This window comes from Python bivittatus, unplaced genomic scaffold (assembly GCF_059951505.1).
Source record: "Python bivittatus isolate LINGU-HERP-01145 unplaced genomic scaffold, Pbiv_v1 ctg000590_np1212, whole genome shotgun sequence".
NCBI classification, from domain to species: domain Eukaryota; kingdom Metazoa; phylum Chordata; class Lepidosauria; order Squamata; family Pythonidae; genus Python; species Python bivittatus.
In genome coordinates this window covers 25,124,700-25,143,195 of record NW_028277086.1, presented here as the reverse complement: position 1 = coordinate 25,143,195, position 18,496 = coordinate 25,124,700, and the positions used below count along the sequence as shown (strand labels likewise).

The following is an 18,496-nucleotide window of genomic DNA, read 5'->3' as shown; positions in this document are numbered from 1 at the left end:
CTTTCTCTTTCTTTCTCTTTCTTTCTTTCTTTCTTTCTTTCTTTCTTTCTTTCTTTCTTTCTTTCTTTCTTTCTTTCTTTTCTTTCTTTCTTTCTTTCTTTCTTTCTTTCTCCTTCCTTCCTTCCTTCCTTCCTTCCTTCCTTCCTTCCTTCCTTCCTTCCTTTCCTTTCTTTTTTCTTTTCTTTTCTTTTCCTTCCTTCCTTCCTTCCTTCCTTCCTTCCTTCCTTCCTTCCTTCCTTCCTTCCTTCCTTCCTTCCTTCCTTCCTTCCTTCCTTCCTTCCTTCCTTCCTTCCTTAAATTTGTATGCCACCCATCTCCTCCAGAGGGTGACAACCATATTATTAACCACAAACAGTTTTAAGGATCATCTTTAGCTTCTTGCTAGAAAGGCTTAATTGGCTAATTGTCTGCTTTTGGTCACTGTTGTTACAGCTGTTTATGACTTACATGACTTGGTATGAGGCTATTTGAAATATCTCGTTCTCCCCAAAAGGCCTGACCGTTTAAAGACATCCAGAAAGTTGAATGCTTTTCAAAAAGACTGTAATATTGAAGCATCAAAGAATCCCTCTTTTTTGATAACAGCATAAAATAATTTATGAGATTTGTATCCCATTTTTCCTCCAAGAGCTCAAGTCAGTTTAGATTGGGGTTTATATTTTATCCTTGCAACAACATCCCTGTGAAGTGGATTGGGCTGAGAGAGAGTGACTGGTCCAAAGTTATTAAATAAATTCTTGTGGCTGAAGGTGAATTACAACTACAGGTATAGGGAGTCCAAACCTTAACCACTATATACCATGGCTTGTCTTTGGATAACAAAATACACATTTTATCTATATCTCCCCCTCTCTCTCCCTATCTCTATTGAGGTAGGATAGTAATTCAGCTTTCCCTGATCTCAAGCACTCTAGAACTATTTAGTCTGTGTTTCCTTGATGGCTCTACTGGCTGTAAATCCTGGAATTTGTACTTTCAACATACTGGAATGGTTGAACTGTTTAATGATCATAGTAGGCAGCATTCATAAACAAACTGCCTTGCAGAGCTGAAGCAGATTTTAATTGATACAAAATTTAATTCTGCAGGAGGTCTGTTAAGAATGACATTTCTCTTTCTGTGTGTGCACATATGTGTGTGTGTGTGTGTCTGTGTATATAATTCATATATCTCATTCATTCTTAGATTCTGTTTCTGAGAAATCTTTCAGATGTTGGAAATGAATTCTTTTTGTCTATTCTTCTTCATCTGCTACACATTAAGTTGAAACTCTGGGCATCTAGTCTTTTCCCAATAGCCTTTCATCTCTGGTGATGCCTGGGACCAATTAAAATCTTACTCTCCCTTAAATAATGGATGTGTATTGCCACATGCTGCAGATTTATCTGCCTGTGATTTTTGCTACTTCATTCATGATGGGGCAAGTGCTTAATTTGAATTTTTGCATCTAAATTACTCTAGAAGTTACCAATTTACTAAAGACATTAAATACCGTGCTTAGAATAATTAATAGCATGTAAATATTTCAAAATAGATAAATTGTGTAAAATATTTCTCTGCTACAGATCTCTCCTCACAAATATCTTAATTTAGTATTTAAAAATTATTTAAAACTACGCTGTCAAAAATTTTGGCACATGTAAAAAGATATGATAAAAAGAAAGATCATAAACAAAATCTCTCATCAATGTTAAGCTGAAAGAAATTATACTTAGCATCTGTTTATTGGGGCAGGTTTAATCAAGACTTCCCTTTCCGCATGGATTTTAACATTTCTTTTTTCTCTGAAAGACACAAGAATTCATTTTATCCAAAACACTTCAGGATTGGCAACAAAATATATGATTCTCCCTCTCCCTCCTTACTTCCTGTAATATATGGTGCCATATGTGCCCCACAAAAGCTTTCACTGACATTTTCCAGCCTGAGCTAAGGTTTACCATCTTTGTCCCTAATTTACTCTTTGTTGCTCTTTGAATCTGTTTTCTTCTGCCAGATGCTGTCTCCCCACCATTCCCTTTATAGAGAATCCTGTAGTTGAAGTAATACATTCTAATTAAAAAAACAATCTTGCAAATCTGATAACATCTTTTGTTTGCGCTCTAAGAACCTCATTCTTCATCGATCATATAAATATACTAAAACTCCTATTTGTTTTGAAAAACAAGGCAGTTTTAGAAAACAATTGTACAAAATGATTTATTTTCTGCTACAATATATGCCCCTTCTATTTGTTGAAAATATTTGAAATACAAACTAGTTTTGAAATTTTCACTATTATGTACAATATAATTATAAGCCTAGTTAGAAACCACCAATCTAAGAGTATGCTTCTAATAATATTTGTTTCTTAAGTGGGATATTTTTTTAATGTTATGGAAATGTTGCCACAAGGTGACATTCCCTCCCCATTCTTTTATTATTCATTATGCCTGTGAATATGTCCCTCCTACCGACATTATGGAGAAACCAGCATGCAATCACAAAATAAAATATGGAAAATTAGAGGAGCATTTGCTGTGACTGCATTTTAGCACACTGTGGAGTGTGTGAAATCAGAAGGAAAAAATGAGCTCAATAAATACGATCTAAGTATCTTTAAAACTATTTCAATTAAATATTTTCATTGGAGAATTCTAAATACGTTTACTTCAAAGTCTGTTCCATTGATTTTGTGGGATTACTCCATAGTAAGTGTGCTCACAATTGCAATCTCAAGCTGACATAATGGCATTGATGTCTTTATCTCAACGTACAATTTATATTTTGCATTATATAGATTCAAAGTTCACTCCAGTAAAAAGAATGTAAAGTACCAGAGCTAGGAGATACTTCGGTCTGAGACATGGGAAAGCTACTGTCAATCATAGCAAACAGAGGAATTATTTGGCTTGTTATACAACAACTCATATGAACCTAAGACATCTAAGGCTGTGTACATTTATTTGATTTTTAGAAATGGCTGGCCACTGCTGTCTTCCTGGGGCTGAGAGAAAATGACTGGCCCAAAATCACCAAATTGGCTTTTGTGCCGAAGACAGGACTACAGCAAAGATCTCCCAGTTCCTAGTCCAGTGCCTAAACCACTAGACAAACTGGCTCTCAGTTTTAACCATATTCAGAAATAAAATCAATGAGATTTATTTCTATGTTGATGTATTTGGGCAGCAACATTATGTAATCTATCAAGGAGGATAATATAAAAATAAACTTTCTATTTGGAAGTCCTGTAGCCATTGTGATCAGCACCAGCCCTGTCTTCTCTGCTTTCCTTTTTTTTCTGTACTAGCCAAGTTCAAAAGAGGGTGAAGAAGAGAACGAGGAAAACATAAGAATGGCTAAAGCTCTGCATTTTATTTCTGTACCCATGAATGCTGGTATGTGTAGTTTTTAAAGTTACTCAATGACCAGAACTCCTCCTCCTCCTCCTCCTCCTGCTCCTCCTCTTCTGCTGATTATTTATGAATTTGCTCAAAACTTCCACTGCCAATTCTGATAAATGTAATACAGCATTTTATACTTTTCAAGCACAGATATGGCCTTGTTTTTCACAATGAAATTCTCACCTCACTAGAATCCTCTTGCTGATTGATCACAGCTAGTGCATCTTCTGCAGCCTGTCGCTTGGCCTCTGCCACTGTGCGCTCCATTTTAGCTCTCTCTGAAGTAATCATATCATGGGCTTTCCGTTCTGCCTCTGACACTGCCTTCTGCAACTCAGTCATTGCTTGCCGTTTTACTTCATTGACTGCTTCCTCTGCAAACAAAGTAAGACATTTCCCTCAGTTCAGCAGGAACAAGATCAAAAGACGACTGATTTTATGTACAAATGTAGTTAGCTTGTGGAAGTTATAGATCTATATAATGTAAATATTCTATATTTGGGTAAATGTCCATAAATTCAATTTAATGGCACATCATATCAACCACTAAACAATACTTCCAGCTTTCTATTATACCTCTTTTGAGGTAATTCAAAAAGGTAAGTGTATAAGTGCCACAGCATCTCTGTGGAACTGTAGGAACCTCAGAATTGGGAAAACATTGCTTATTTTATTACCATATTAATATATACACTACATTAAAAAGCATGAAAAGCTTATGCACGAAATAGCAAGCAGAATTCACAAAGAAACAATGAAAAAGTATCTAAGCCATGTACACTATAGTATAGTCTATGTACTTGGTATTTTACCAAAATGTGATAGGCCCTTACAGTAAAAAAACTGATCTAAAAAAACATGAATTCAAAATTATAAACTGAAGGAAATGAACACTGTAACAAACAGGGGAAGAATTAGATCAGTTACATGTATGTTGGTTTAATTACAGGATGGTGCTGAAAATAAAAATAATGTAAAGGCTATTGTTGTTGTTGTTGTTTAGTCGTTAAGTCGTGTCCGACTCTTCGTGACCCCATGAACCATATTGTGCCAGGCCTTCCTGTCCTTCACTGCCTCCCTGAGTTTGCTCAGTTTCATGCTCATTGCTTCAGTGATGCTATCTAACCATCTCATCCTCTGCCGTCCTCTTCTCCTTTTGCCTTCAATCTTTCCCAACATCAGGGTCTTCTCCAAAGAGATCTCTCTTCGCATTAGGTGACCAAAGTATCTGAGCTTGAGCTTCATCATCGATCCTTCCAATGAGCAATCAGGGTTGATTTCTTTTAAGATTGACTGGTTTGACCTCCTAGCAGTCCAGGGGACTCTCAAGAGTCTTCTCCAGCACCACAGTTCAAAGGCATCAATTCTTCGGCACTCAGCCTTTTTTATAGTCCAGCTCTCACAGCCATACATTACTACTGGAAAAACCATAGCTTTGACTATGTGGATCTTTGTTGGCAAGGTGACGTCTCTGCTTTTTAATATGCTATCTAGGCTTGCCATAGCTTTCCTCCCAAGGAGCAAGCATCTTTTAATTTCATGGCTGCAGTCTCCATCTGTGGTGATCTTGGAGCCCAAATAAATGAAGTCTGTTACTGCTTCCATTTCTACCCCTTCTATTTGCAGGAATTGATGGGTCCAGATGCCATGATCTTAGTTTTTTTAATGTTGAGTTTCAAGCCAGCTTTTGCACTCTCCTCTTTCACCCTCATCAAGAGGCTCTTTAGTTCTTCTTCACTTTCTGCCATTAGGGTGGTATCGTCTACATATCTGAGGTTGTTGTTGATTCTCCCTGCAATCTTAATTCCGGCTTGTGATTCTTCCAGCCTGGCATTTCTCATGATGTACTCTGCATATAGGTTAAATAAGCAGGGTGACAGTATACAGCCTTGTCGTACACCTTTCCCTATTTTAAACCAATCGGTTGTTCCATGACCAGTTCTAACTGTTGCTTCTTGGCCCGCATACAGATTTCTCAGGAGACAGGTAAGGTGGTCTGGTACTCCCATCTCTTTAAGAATTTGCCACAGTTTGTTGTGATCCACACAATCAAAGGCTTTTGCATAGTCAATGAAGCAGAAGTAGATATTTTTCTGGAACTCTCGTGCTTTCTCCATGATCCAGCGAATGTTGGCGATTTGATCTCTAGTTCCTCTGCCTCTTCGAAACCCAGCTTGTACATCCGGTAGTTCTCGGTTCATGTATTGCTGAAGCCTAGGATTTTGAGCATAACCTTGCTAGCATGTGAAATGATTGTGCGATAGTTTGAGCATTCTTTGGCATTGCCCTTCTTTGGAATTGGAACATAAATTGACCTTTTCCAATCCCGTGGCCACTGTTGTGTTTTCCAAACTTGCTGGCATATTGAGTGCAGCACTTTAACACCATCGTCTTTTAGTATTTTAAATAACTCAGCTGGAATACTGTCATCTCCACTAGCTTTGTTGTTAGCAATGCTTCCTAAGGCCCACTTGACTTCACTCTCTAGGATGTCTGGCCCAAGGTCAGTGATCACACCAGTGTGGACATCAGGGACATTAAGATCTTTCTTGTATAGTTCTTCTGTGTATTCTTGCCACCTCTTCTTAATCTCTTCTGCTTCTGTTAGGTCCCTGCCTTTTTTGTCCTTTATCATGCCCATCTTTGCACTAAACGTTCCTTTCATATCTCCAATTTTCTTGTAGAGATCTCTAGTCTTCCCCATTCTATTGTTTTCCTCAATTTCTTTGCATTGTTCATTTAAGAAGGCCTTCTTATCTCTCCTTGCTATTCTCTGGAAATCTGCATTCAGTTGCTTATATCTTTCCCTTTCACCCTTGCTTTTCGCATTCCTTCTTTCCACAGCTATATGTAAAGTCTCATCAGACAGCCATTTTGCTTCCTTGCATTTCTTTTTCTTTGGGATGGTTTTAGTTGCTGCCTCCTGTACAATGTTACGGACCTCCGTCCATAGTTCTTCAGGCACTCTGTCTACCAAATCTAATCCTCTAAATCTATTCATCACCTTCACTGTGTACTCACAAGGAATATGATCTAAGTCATACCTGAGTGGTCTAGTGGTTTTCCCTATATTCTTCAATTTAAGCCTAAATTTTGCAGTAAGCAGCTCATGATCTGAGCCACAGTCAGCTCCTGGTCTTGTTTTTGCTGTCTGTATAGAGCTTCTCCATCTTTGGCTGCAAAGTATATAATCAATCTGGTTTCGGTATTGACCATCTGGTGATGTCCATGTGTAGAGTCGTCTCTTGTGTTGTTGGAAAAGAGTGTTTGCTATGACTAGCTTGTTCTCTTGACAGAACTCTATTAGCCTTTGCCCTGCTTCATTTTGTACTCCAAGGCCAAACTTGCCTGTTATTCCGATTACTCCTTGACTTCCTACTTTAGCATTCCAATCCCCTATGATGAAAAGGACATCTTTTTGGTGCTAGTTCTAGAAGGTGTTGTAGGTCTTCATAGAAGCGGTCAACTTCAGCTTCTTCAGCATCAGTGGTTGGGGCATAGACTTGGATGACTGTGATATTGAATGGTTTGCCTTGGATACGCACTGAGATCATTCTGTCGTTTTTGAGGTTGTACCCCATTACTGCCTTTCCCACTCTCTTATTGACTATGAGTGCAACTCCATTTCTTCTAAGGGTTTCTTGCCCACAGTAGTAGATATAATGGTCACCCGAATTAAATTCACCCATTCCCATCCATTTCAGTTCGCTGATTCCCAAGATGTCGAAGTTCAATCTTGTCATCTCATGTTTGACCACATCCAGCTTGCCTTGGTTCATAGATCTTACATTCCAGTTTAGCCTTTTAACATTGTCCATGGGGTTTTCTTGGCAAGGATACTGGAGTGGGTTGCCATTTCCTTCTCCAGTGGACCACATTTTGTCAGAACTCTCTGTCATGACCTGTCCGTCATGACCTGTCCGGCCCTGCACGGTATAGCTCATGGCTTCACTGAGTTACGCAAGGCAGTCATCCATGAAGGGGCTAAAGGCTATACAGCAGAGATTTTGATGAGGGATTTGAAGGAAGAAATGGGTGTAGACATATCAGGGTCATTATCCACATGGAGAATATAAATTGGATATACCTTCAGATATGTAATCTTTAAGTATATTCTGAAGTATTTGGGCACTGAAGAAGATATGCTCTAGATATATTCGAAACAATATGGACACCACGGCACACTGTTGTTTGTATGAGGTGACTCTGAACATAAGCTGCAGCAACTGTAAAGGAGGTTATTTTCTTTATAAATCCCAGTCTCAGTGCTGTACTAACTCATTGAAAGGGGTCAGAGTATGTATTTTAATTAATATATGTTATTTTATTTGTAATATGTGAAGCTCTTACAAAACAAACTTGGACCCTTCCACTTCCATTTTCACCAACAATGTACAACATGGAAAAATTCCACTGAAGGAGTGAAGACTAACTAACAATTCCAAGTTCACAATGAATAAAAGACCTGTATGACTCATGTGAAAAGGTAGAGGGAATCTTGTGGAAATATGAATTAAGGGATGGTTGTATACATCTGAATCCTAACATTAAGAATTATTCAATAAGATATGGCTTATATTCAGGGACTGATTGCATCTTTGAATTGGATTCTCTAACTGAACAGTTGCTATCCACAAGAGTCATGTGTAGAACTATATTAGACCATGTGTAGTTCTTAGTGAAAGTTAACTTAATAGAAAATAAATATATTAGAATTTGGAGATTCAATATAGCTTTATTAATTAGAGAGGAATCACTGTAAAAGGTTGCTAGAGCAAGATGAATTATCCATTAAAAAAATTATAGAAGTGCCAGTAAACATAACATGGGGTGCTTTGAAAGCTACAATAGAGGAATAGAATTGACCCTTAAAATGACCAATCTTAGGCAGCAAATAGAATGAAAAAAACAAGAAAATCAATATAAAATCACTAAATAAAAAAATATTAAAATTACCTAACATGCATGGCTGGCTGGCATATATCCATCCATCCATCCATCCATCCATCCATCCATCCATCCATCCAAGTCCCCCAGTCTCCAAGTTCAGATAAGCTATGGATTTATGGATTTATTTATTTATTAATTATATTTATATAGCCACCCATCTCACACGAAGTGACTCTGGGTGGTGTACAAGTGGTGCTGTTTACCAATAAAATAAAATAAAACAAATCTGTGAACATAAAAATAAAAACTCTAGATAATTAGCCAATGTTTTGAATAAGTAAAGGAATAAGGAGATTAATCTATCTTTTTAAACATGAATGTGGCAACTAAATATCTGATTATAATAAAATTAGTCAAATCTTCCAGAGATTCTATCAACATTTATATCCCACTGCTTCACAAACCCTAAAGAAATAGATAACTACTTAAAAGGAATTTTAAATCTACCCTATTACAGAGCAAGATAGGAATCAACTGCATAACGAAATATTACCAGTGGAACTGGTAATAATATAATCAAAAGGCTTACTTAAATACACTACCAGGTCTGGATGGATTTTTTTTTTTTAACATGGAATGTAAGAAACAGTTCATCTATGCCACTTTTATCATTCTAGTCTACTAGGGATTAATCTCACAGTCTTGGTTTAATCTAGAATAGTAAGTGCTCTCAAATGAAGGGAAAGATCATTACAATATTTCAAATTATGCACTTATTTCACCATTGAATTAAGAGATTCAAAATATTTACATTAATATTGACTAATTTAGTAAGTACATAAGTTTGGACCAATGCAGATTCATCAAGGGCAAACAGATTGGACAACTAGTTAGACAGCTTATTAACATTACACACAGAAATAATGTGTGTAACTTTTATTCATCTTAGTCTTATTCACTCTAGATGCAAACAGGCCTTTGATATGTTGAAGTGCCCATTTTTGCTCAAGACACTGAAAAAAATATAAATTAGGAGTTAACTTTATGGGTGTAGTGTGGAAGCTATACTTAAAATATGGTCATAAGGGTCAATGATTTGGATTCACAATCTATGATTATATCTAGATGACCAAAACAGGGTTGCCTACCCTCACTCTTCTGTGATAGAGCCCATCTTGCAGCAACTATAGAATAAGATAAATATTGGCAGCAGTAATAGCCCTGTGGTTAGACAGCTTGTGAGTGACTTTGCAGACAACACTACTTTGATGCTTCCTAAGTCAAACAAGGATTTCTCTTTAGTGAGGATATATTAAAAGGTGGAGAGGCAGTGGATTAAATATAAAATTTAAAAAGGCCAAGGCTGTGTATATCAACATCTGCCCAAAATAGGGATTACTCTTACTTTAAGATTTGTCATAAACCCATAAAATACCTAGGATTTTAATTCCCAGAAGTATTTCTAAATTGAGTATAATAAATTATAATTTGTTAATCCATAAAATTATCATCCAATTTAATTTATGGCATTAATTAAATCCATATATTTTAGGGAAAACAGTACCCCTAAAAAAGATTACATTCTTTAAATTATTACATCTTTTTCAAGCACTGCCAATTTCCCTAACTTAATTGCAAAAAATATTTATAAAATTTTATTGAAAAAGCAAAAACCATACATAAAATGTAAATAATTACACCTTAAAACCTCAGAATTAGAATAGGGATTTCTCCATATTGTTTATTGTTATACTTTTTAGCTTTCTAGCTGAAATATACTGTCCCCAATATATTGAAAGATATACCAATGGTAAAATTTTATATCGGTCTGTAATTCTACCAAGCTTGAGTAATATAACCCCAAGTTGAGGTAGCATTTCATTAGAGTCCGGAGAAAAGATAGAAAATGTGCAAATACCAAAACAAGCTTTACAATGCTGTTTCAAAATTATGGTAGGATAGAAATACTCTTCTGTTTCTAGTAGGATTGAAACTAATTCACTCAGAGCCAGGAATAGCTTTGTTCTGCATGAAATTTGATATAGTTTTAGGAAAAGTGGTTTTGTTTCTGTTGTTGTTTTGCTAATAATCACAAAGCAATGCTTAAAATGGGCTTTCACAACCAGGAAATAAAGATTTTTTGTTTTACAAATTAGGAGAGACTAATATTCCATAACTAAAAATAACTTCAACAGTAATCTAGTCTAGTATGTGTTGATGTGTGGGGAGAGGGGAAGATAAAAGTTCAATAAATAGTGGAAATAGTGCAAATTAATGATTGACAAATATTTATTCTTTCAAACAATAATTGAGAAGGGAAACAAAAACCCTTAGACCTAGTGCTAGGCCTCTCCCAGTTCAGGTTTTCCCAATTTAAAATTTTAGATTCTTAGAGCATGGGTAGATGCAAGAATTTCTTGGAGATGGGAAAAGCCCATCTTTTAAAACAAAGAATGAAATCTAAATATACCGAACAAAACTTTTTCTTGACTATAGAGAAAAGGCATTTATCATTAAGTCCCTTTGTTGTCACTACCAGGTAACTGTTCTTGCTATGCAGTAATATCCTTGTCTAAGGAAGTATATACGCAACTGAAAAGAATTCTGGAAGGTAGAGTGGGAACCCATTTGTAAACATAAGATTGCGGTGAATGTCTTAAGGAAGATTGTGGATGGATAAAACCCATGCTCTTCATTTCAATCAAGAGAAGCAACCTCTGGTTGAAAAAGATACCCAAACTATGTCAATTGTCATGAATTCTGTTTATGTTTTGCTAAGTAACTTAATGTGAAAAGAATGAAAAACTACCAAACAGAGGAAAAAGATCATGAGGATAGTGCATGGTGAGACAAGCAACTGTTAATATCAAGCCTTGTTACTTCCTTAAGGAGTTTCAAAGAGCTCCCATTATTTTTAATGGGTTATCTTGACCTTTAAAAGTACATTCGATGGGGAAAAAATCAGCAAGGTAATGTTCACAAAGCTATCATAATACATTTCAATGCACAAATTTTTGATCCAGCATGAAAAGAGGACAAATTAGTTACTGACTTCTGGAGCAAGGGAAATCAGTAGAAATCAGTAGAAAATGACTAATTTAAAGTGCTTATGTTTGCTTAAACATAGGTCTATAAGCTCCAGGGGACAAAATGATACAAAAATGGTACAAAATCTTGGTAGAGGTTTGGGTCAATATAGCAATTATTGTTTATATAATTGTTTAAACACAGTTTTATTAGAAATTTCCTCTAACTCTGATCTGAAATACCTGTACCACACAGGCTTGGTGGATCAAAATGGAATGAAATTGGTACAAGTCCATGTTTCACAGTTAAAACAGTTTTCGTGGGACTGTGGCCGTGGTAGTTGAACTCAATGATCTTAATGGTCTTTTCCAACTCTATCATTTTATAAATCAGTGCCTTAGAACAATACAAGGAGAGGTACCATGTCTGCCATATAAATTAGCTAGCAGAAATTACCATAATGCGTTGTTCTTTTTCACAGTGTATAACATGATTTGCCATCAATGGGCTGACTGGGTTTTGTTTGATGCAAAAGAAGTGGAAGATTTCATGTATTCAACTGACAACTAAAACAAGTTATTTAAAAAAATAACACCAACTACTCTAATTAACAAGGAAACTATCCTCCCTCTGATTTAGTGTATCTAATTTTCATCTTTATTCAAAGCAAAATGACAATGATTAATTGAAAATTTAATAAGCACTAATTATTAACTTGGCAAATGTAGTACCAATTAACACTCTATTAAAACTAATTATGACATGTTTCATTCAAGTATTTGCACTTAATTGTTTCACCCACTTAAGAAGCACCTTAATTAAATGTTCTGTTTAATTAAAAACATAAGATTTCTAATAAAAATGTTTTACTGTAAAATAAAAATATTTGAGTTACAAATGCTCAGTGGTTACAGTGAGATGTACATTATTTTCCAGTACCATAAATGTAGTTCTCTATATCTGATGCCATCACATTCTTAAATCTATCTGAATTAAAGGCTACAACCTCAGGAATTCTTATTAGAGATTAAATCCCAATGAATTCAATGAGACTTACTTTTAAGTAGATAAGCATATAATTGTACTGCTCATTAACTGCATAGACTGGGAACCTGGGACCTGCATCAGGTATGTTTAAACTTTTTATTTATTTATTTATATCTATTTATTATTTATTTTTCAAATTTATATAGGCTACCCATCTCACCATACAAGTGACTCTAGGCGGCGTCTTATTTTGGCTGAAAAACATTTTTTGGCTGAAGAACAACAAAACTCCCATCTCATAATCAATGTGATATAACAACTGCATTTGAAACTTGTCTTTGTATCAAAGGTAGTCTGACTTTATGTTTGTGTGTATACATCTGTGTGATGTTCCAAAAGCCTAAATTAAATTCTACTTGGATACATGACATGAGTTATGTAGGTCTTTTAAATCCTGCCTATATTCTTGATTCTAAAAGCATTTGTTTTATGAGAGCAACATCACTGGAAATCACATATATGCCTCAAATTTAAGAATTTGCCCTTTTGTTAACAATATCTTCTATACCTTGTTAATAAATTAATATATATTTAGGACAACTGAACCATCACCTCTTCTACTAGATAGCGGGAAATGTAAGACATTTCGGTCTTTTCTTTTTTTATTTTAAAAAAGGTGACCCAGTTTGGATAATTATTTCTCAGCTTAATAAACCAAAACATTAACATATCGTTTGCAGTAGCATGCAGACAGTTCTGCTATATTAGTGTGTCTGAAGGCAATACAATGTAATTAATCAAGTTGTCCATATTGTTCAAAGTAGGAAACTACCAGAAACAGAACCTTTATCTGGGAAGTCTAAGGGGCAGAATGATCATTTGATGCCCTCCCTTTCTCTATCTGTATCCTAGGTCAATGATGTTTTTCTCCACTGTTTGTCCATTGAAGTTGATAACCTAATATATAGGAATGTGTGGGGAAATTATACAAAAAAACTGGAATAAATGTTTTGAATTATAATTTTCTACTATGTTCAATGAAAAGTATTGATCCATCTGATAATTCTAAATACTGACCATGCATTGTATGTGGCACCCTCCGTGTCTGGAACACATGGTTATTAATATCTTTCTCTGTTTTAAAACATATTAAGGTAAATATTGATATTGTGCCAAGAGAGGAAAAATGCTAAGTTTATGAAACTTAAAAAATATGCCTTCACTTTACCTTCCCATAAATATTTGGAGGCTATGCAAGACAGGATTCATTTATTTTGAATATTCAAGGTGAATTACAATTCTGTGTAAGTGGCAACAGGACAATAATTTTTGCTTACGATCAAAGCTGCAGCTTGACTAATTGTATATGCAAATAAGGCAATTTATATTTAAATTATGCATTCCTATTCTAGTCCCACCGGCACACAAAGATCAGCGAAGAGAATTGGTAGGACATTTGCAAGATGTTTGAATATTTATTACCAACTGCAAACATTTTCAGATCCCTTGAAAAAGAAATATATGGAGACAAACCCACAAATGAAAATCATATTATTGTCTTTACAAATTTTTTTTTAAAAAGAAGAAATGAACTTGATTACAGGCTCTTTTATATTAGGATGTGTAATTACCAATCACATTTCTATTTTATAATATTTTGTATAACCTGAAAAAATTACAAATATTAGTGCTTACCCTCAGTTCCTAGAGTTTTATAAGCAGACAGTACTACAAAGCATTTCCAAAACAGTAATAATTAATATCAGCAAATATTTATCAAGAATCATCCAATGTTAAAAGTAAACTTAGGGTCTATTTAGTGAGGTTCTGAACCCAAATCTAATCTGAACACACTGGATATGTCTTAAAAATACAGAGCCCATCAAGTGGTTTGTCTGAAGGTATTGTTGTTGCCAGAGGGTGAGGGTGTGGTGGGTTTATATTCAGGGTTTTATTTTGTAAGCTGTCTGGAGTCACCATGAGAGAGTTGGGTGGCCATAAAAATTGCTTTAATAAAGAAATAATAAAAATAAATAAAAAGTAGGATAACACAAACAACGGGCATTTGTGGCAACTTTTCTGCTAGCATTTAGAAAGAGCACAGGAACTAGAAACGGGGAGATGCTCTAAGGTTTCCTTGGCCTGGCCCCAAAATGAACTCCTTTCGTTCACAAAAAATCAGAAACAAATAATTCCATTTCTTGATCCATTCAACAGTGAGGAAATGAGAAGTCTCTTCCTCCAAATCAATCCCACAAAACACCTTCCCAATCCTTGCCTTTGCTTATTGCAAAGTGGAGATATTCCCAGTAGTTCCAGTGCCAAAAAGGGAACTTCAGTGAGGAAAAAGGGACCCTCCCCCCTTTTTTCTTTTTTTTTTGTTGTGTACTAGGTTTTGTAAACTCCCAGTCCTGAAAGCCATTCCTCACCCCTGTAGAAAGAGACAGGAAAGAAAGAGAGAGGAAAGAAAGTAGGAAGATAAGGGGGAAAATCTCTCTTCCTACTCATTGCTATACTCATTCTTATGGGCTAGTAAATAATGGGAGGAGTAATATTGGGAAAATTTGGAAGGTGGGTGATCAGCAATAACTAGTAAAAAGATGGGAATTTAAAAAATGGACTTTAAAAAATGTCACCCCCCAAATTCACTTCTGATCTTGTTTCTCAACTTTATCGGCATCACTAAAACAGACAGTTTACCAGGCTGTATTTTCTTTGGGTTTAGCCAATGTATTTGACTGCAATCAGGCAAATGCAAATATTAATTTATAGATCAGGCTTCACCCAAAGTGTATAGGTGAAAAATGGTGGAGATCTCTCATACAGTGCAATGGCTTTATCAGCAGATATTGCCTGCTTGCCAACCATTGGAGTAAATGATTTATAAAAATCCTTGGATTCAGCCACAACTTCCCCAGAAGGAAATGTGATACAATCTGGGTTTCTTTCTTCTTTTAATGTTATATTGACACCCCCTTATCTTCTGACATAGTTGTATGCTGTAATTAAAATTATTTTGTGTTCTGATCCATTCCAGCCTAGCATTATGAACTGAAACTTTGGTTTATTAGTAATGCCTTTCTTTTTTCTTTTTTAAATTCCTTATATCAAAGCATTAACAAATGCACACAGCTGCCAAACTGCTATGCTCGTGTTTTTAAACAATTCTTACCAGCTTTCTTCCAGATCTCCTCTGGCACATATCCAGAAGCAGGCCTGTGAAGGAATTCCCGATGTGAGTCTATAAGAACCAGGGGGAGAATAAGAGAAAGAAAAAAGTATATTTTAAACACTGGTTAATCAGAGCTTTTTTTAAAAAGCTGTTCTTCATAATTCAGTCAAGGAACTGAAAATATAACCTTGATTAAAAATGAAGAGGGCAGTAATGTTTTTACTCCAAAATTCCTTATGAAACATTTCAATTGGCTCATACTAAATGAATTTGATATAATTCTGTTCTTCACTAATATCCAGATTTCTGGAGACCATTTAAGTGATATTCTTCATACTTCTTTCTTTATATTCATATATAGACACATTTTGGAGAAGTAAGAAAAAACAATACCAGTATAACTGAAAATCTATGTTGGGCAAAAGCTAGTATTAGCCATTGAAATCTACCCTCAGTCTTACAAAATAATTGCAGCAAATATTTTTCTTTAAGTTTGTAACAGATACTGTAACTGAGTCCCATTTTAAGATACAGAAAGACAAGAATTTGTGAACACAAACTAAAAATTGCAGTCAAGATTCCTAGTTTCAGAATTATGGGAAAGCTAATTATAATGGCAACCCTTTAGTTTATGATCACAGCAAACAAACTGGGATTGCCTCAACAGCTGTTCTCTACTAAAGAAATCACGGCTGCTGGCTAGGTATAAAAGGACTCTGCTCTGACTGGTGAACTTAGCACCTTGGGAGAACTGCTGTTGGTAATGTAGCAATTGTCCCTGCCAGTTCTGTTTGCAGGATCAGGACCACTGAAAACTTTCCTAGCCTCTCTGTATAAAGATTGCACCATCCAGTCTGTGGGTATGAAAGGATTATTGTTCTTCTTTAGAAGAACTGCTGTAAACAACTGCCCCGATGTTTGCAGGATCAGGAATACTGAAGACTTGTCCAGGTGGAACCTCTCTGTATAAAGATGGCATGACCAGCTCCCTGACTTTAGAAGGTTTATTGCCTGTTTTGGATTTCTTGACAAGAATTTGGGGAGGGTAGTTCTCAGGTGCTACTTTTGATACAGCTTGACTAAATTCTTAGGTTCAAACTCACTGAAGTCCCTTAGTTACACAGTATAGTAGGTAAGAATCTTTGTTGCATATGAGATGCAAATACTTAAAATGGTTAATTGCCTTTTGTCAGCATAAAGGGGTAGTTCCTTATTGTACCCATTGTACATAATTTGGAGGTGTCAGCCCTTCAAGGTGGACCAGACCAGGAAACTGGCTCCACAAGTCTGAGTGGAACTATGTTTTATTAGTAACAGAATCTTGAAAGCCTGACTGCATTTTTCCTTCCCTTTGTCTTATACTCCAAGGAGTTAGGGTGGAGCCAGTTTGAATTTCCTCCTAAAGTTTTAAGACTTGTTTCCCAGTCTTAAACATGTTTGTAACTGTCTCTGTGTAGTTTCTTCAAGGTTATTTTTGTGGTTCTCTACAGAAGGTTTCTTTTTCCTGTTCTTCCCAGTTGTTTTGCCCTGTTTTTTGATCTTAAATCTTAAATCTGGGTGAATTTAGATTGTTGATATAACTGATATGTCTGCTCTGAGAAATTCTGGCTCTCAACCTAAATTTTACTCCCTGAGGTGGTATTGCCATTAGTAGGGTTGCTGCTAAGGGAGTGACCCCTAAGGTGGCCCTTTTGAGGTCCCTTAAGGTGGACTACTCTATTTTCATGTGCAAGTATTGGGAAAGAGCTGGGACTATAATGGGGAGGAATTGCCAAATGCTGCTGGTCTTACTAAATTATGGTTTGATGTAATAAGATGATTAGGGATATGGAGGAGAGTGAGGAATGGAGCATTGTCAGAAAACAAATTCTGAAATACTAACTGGTAGGGAATTGCAAATTTGGCCATTAGTTGTTGGAAACTTTATGGCTTTAGAGATCTCAGTTATGATCCACTTTGTATGAGCTGTATTTGTTTTCTTTCAACTTTGGCATCTGCTTATGAGATATGCATATGCAATCTTATGTATCTAACCAGTAGTGGATTCTGTAGTAATAATTTCCCTACTGGGTAGGGAATTGGACTGCATGACCCAACTTTGGACTTCGATTTGTGCTTGGCTCTTTAGCTTAAAGACTTTATCTTGGCTCCTCTTTTGTTCAATGCTATCTTTACCTTTTGCCCTTATAGAAGATTATACTGTTTGCTCCTTGTAGTTTGGCTTATGCATGCTTTCTCTGGTTCTTTCGGGCTATTTTGATTTAGATTTGAAGATTTGTGGAAGTCTTGTTTTCTTTTATCCCTTGTGGTTGGCAGCCCTCAGGCCTAAAGGTTAAAGGACAAGAGGGCTGTAATCAGTGCTGACATGTTCTTGTGGTGAAAGCTCATATCCTGAGTATATCCTGGTTATTCTTGGGAGACACATCATTCTTTGCAGTCATTTTCAGTCTTCACTTGTATGTTAAGCTTGAAGCTCTAGTTCCATCTGGATTCTATCAAATATGCATTCAGGGCTATGCTCTATCTAGTTAAAGGCAATGTTAAAATTTTATTATTTTAATTCTTTAGTAACCTTTTCTATAACTTGCATGTTTAGAATATACTTCCCTTTTTTAGTTAGTAATGTCTTCTTTAGGTAAACCTGTTCTTCAACTGAAAGAAGAATCACTTTTCCTGTGTATGTTCAAGATTAATCATATCCATCATTATTTTTAGATCACAACTACTGCATCATACACAATCACTAATATGCACTGTTTTAGGGGGTGTATTTTGGAGAGATGTACTGTGCATACAGTTGGGGCTTATTTCCTCTGGTCTGTGGACTGAGTGGAGTCATCCCAGTGTGTATAGTCTGTACACCTGTTGTCTATAGCTATTTGTAACAAGATATCATAAGCACCCTGAATAGAACACAGCATAGGTTTTTCTATACTGTTAATTACTATACATTTAATAAAGTGACCTGTGTGTGTGTTGCTAAATATTCATGAACATTCTGCAACTGTGTTCAGCACTTGTGCCTCTTTCATAAAGG

At 35.8% G+C, this 18,496-nt stretch overlaps 1 protein-coding gene across 4 annotated transcripts in view; it reads right to left on the bottom strand.

Moving 5' to 3' along the window:
- Positions 1–18,496, bottom strand: part of RUNX1T1 (RUNX1 partner transcriptional co-repressor 1) — a 164,668-nt gene that overhangs the window by 13,624 nt on the left and 132,548 nt on the right. For 3 of the 4 annotated variants that reach the window (XM_088149140.1, XM_088149141.1, XM_088149142.1), the window contains 2 exons: positions 15,460–15,528; positions 3,567–3,757 (listed from right to left, as the gene is read on the bottom strand). In XM_088149140.1, coding sequence (XP_088005266.1) covers positions 3,567–3,757; positions 15,460–15,528 — 260 coding nt within the window. Of the gene's footprint in view, positions 1–205; positions 1,785–3,566; positions 3,758–15,459; positions 15,529–18,496 lie in introns of those variants that run through there. The other variant, XM_088149143.1, reaches the window with a different exon arrangement.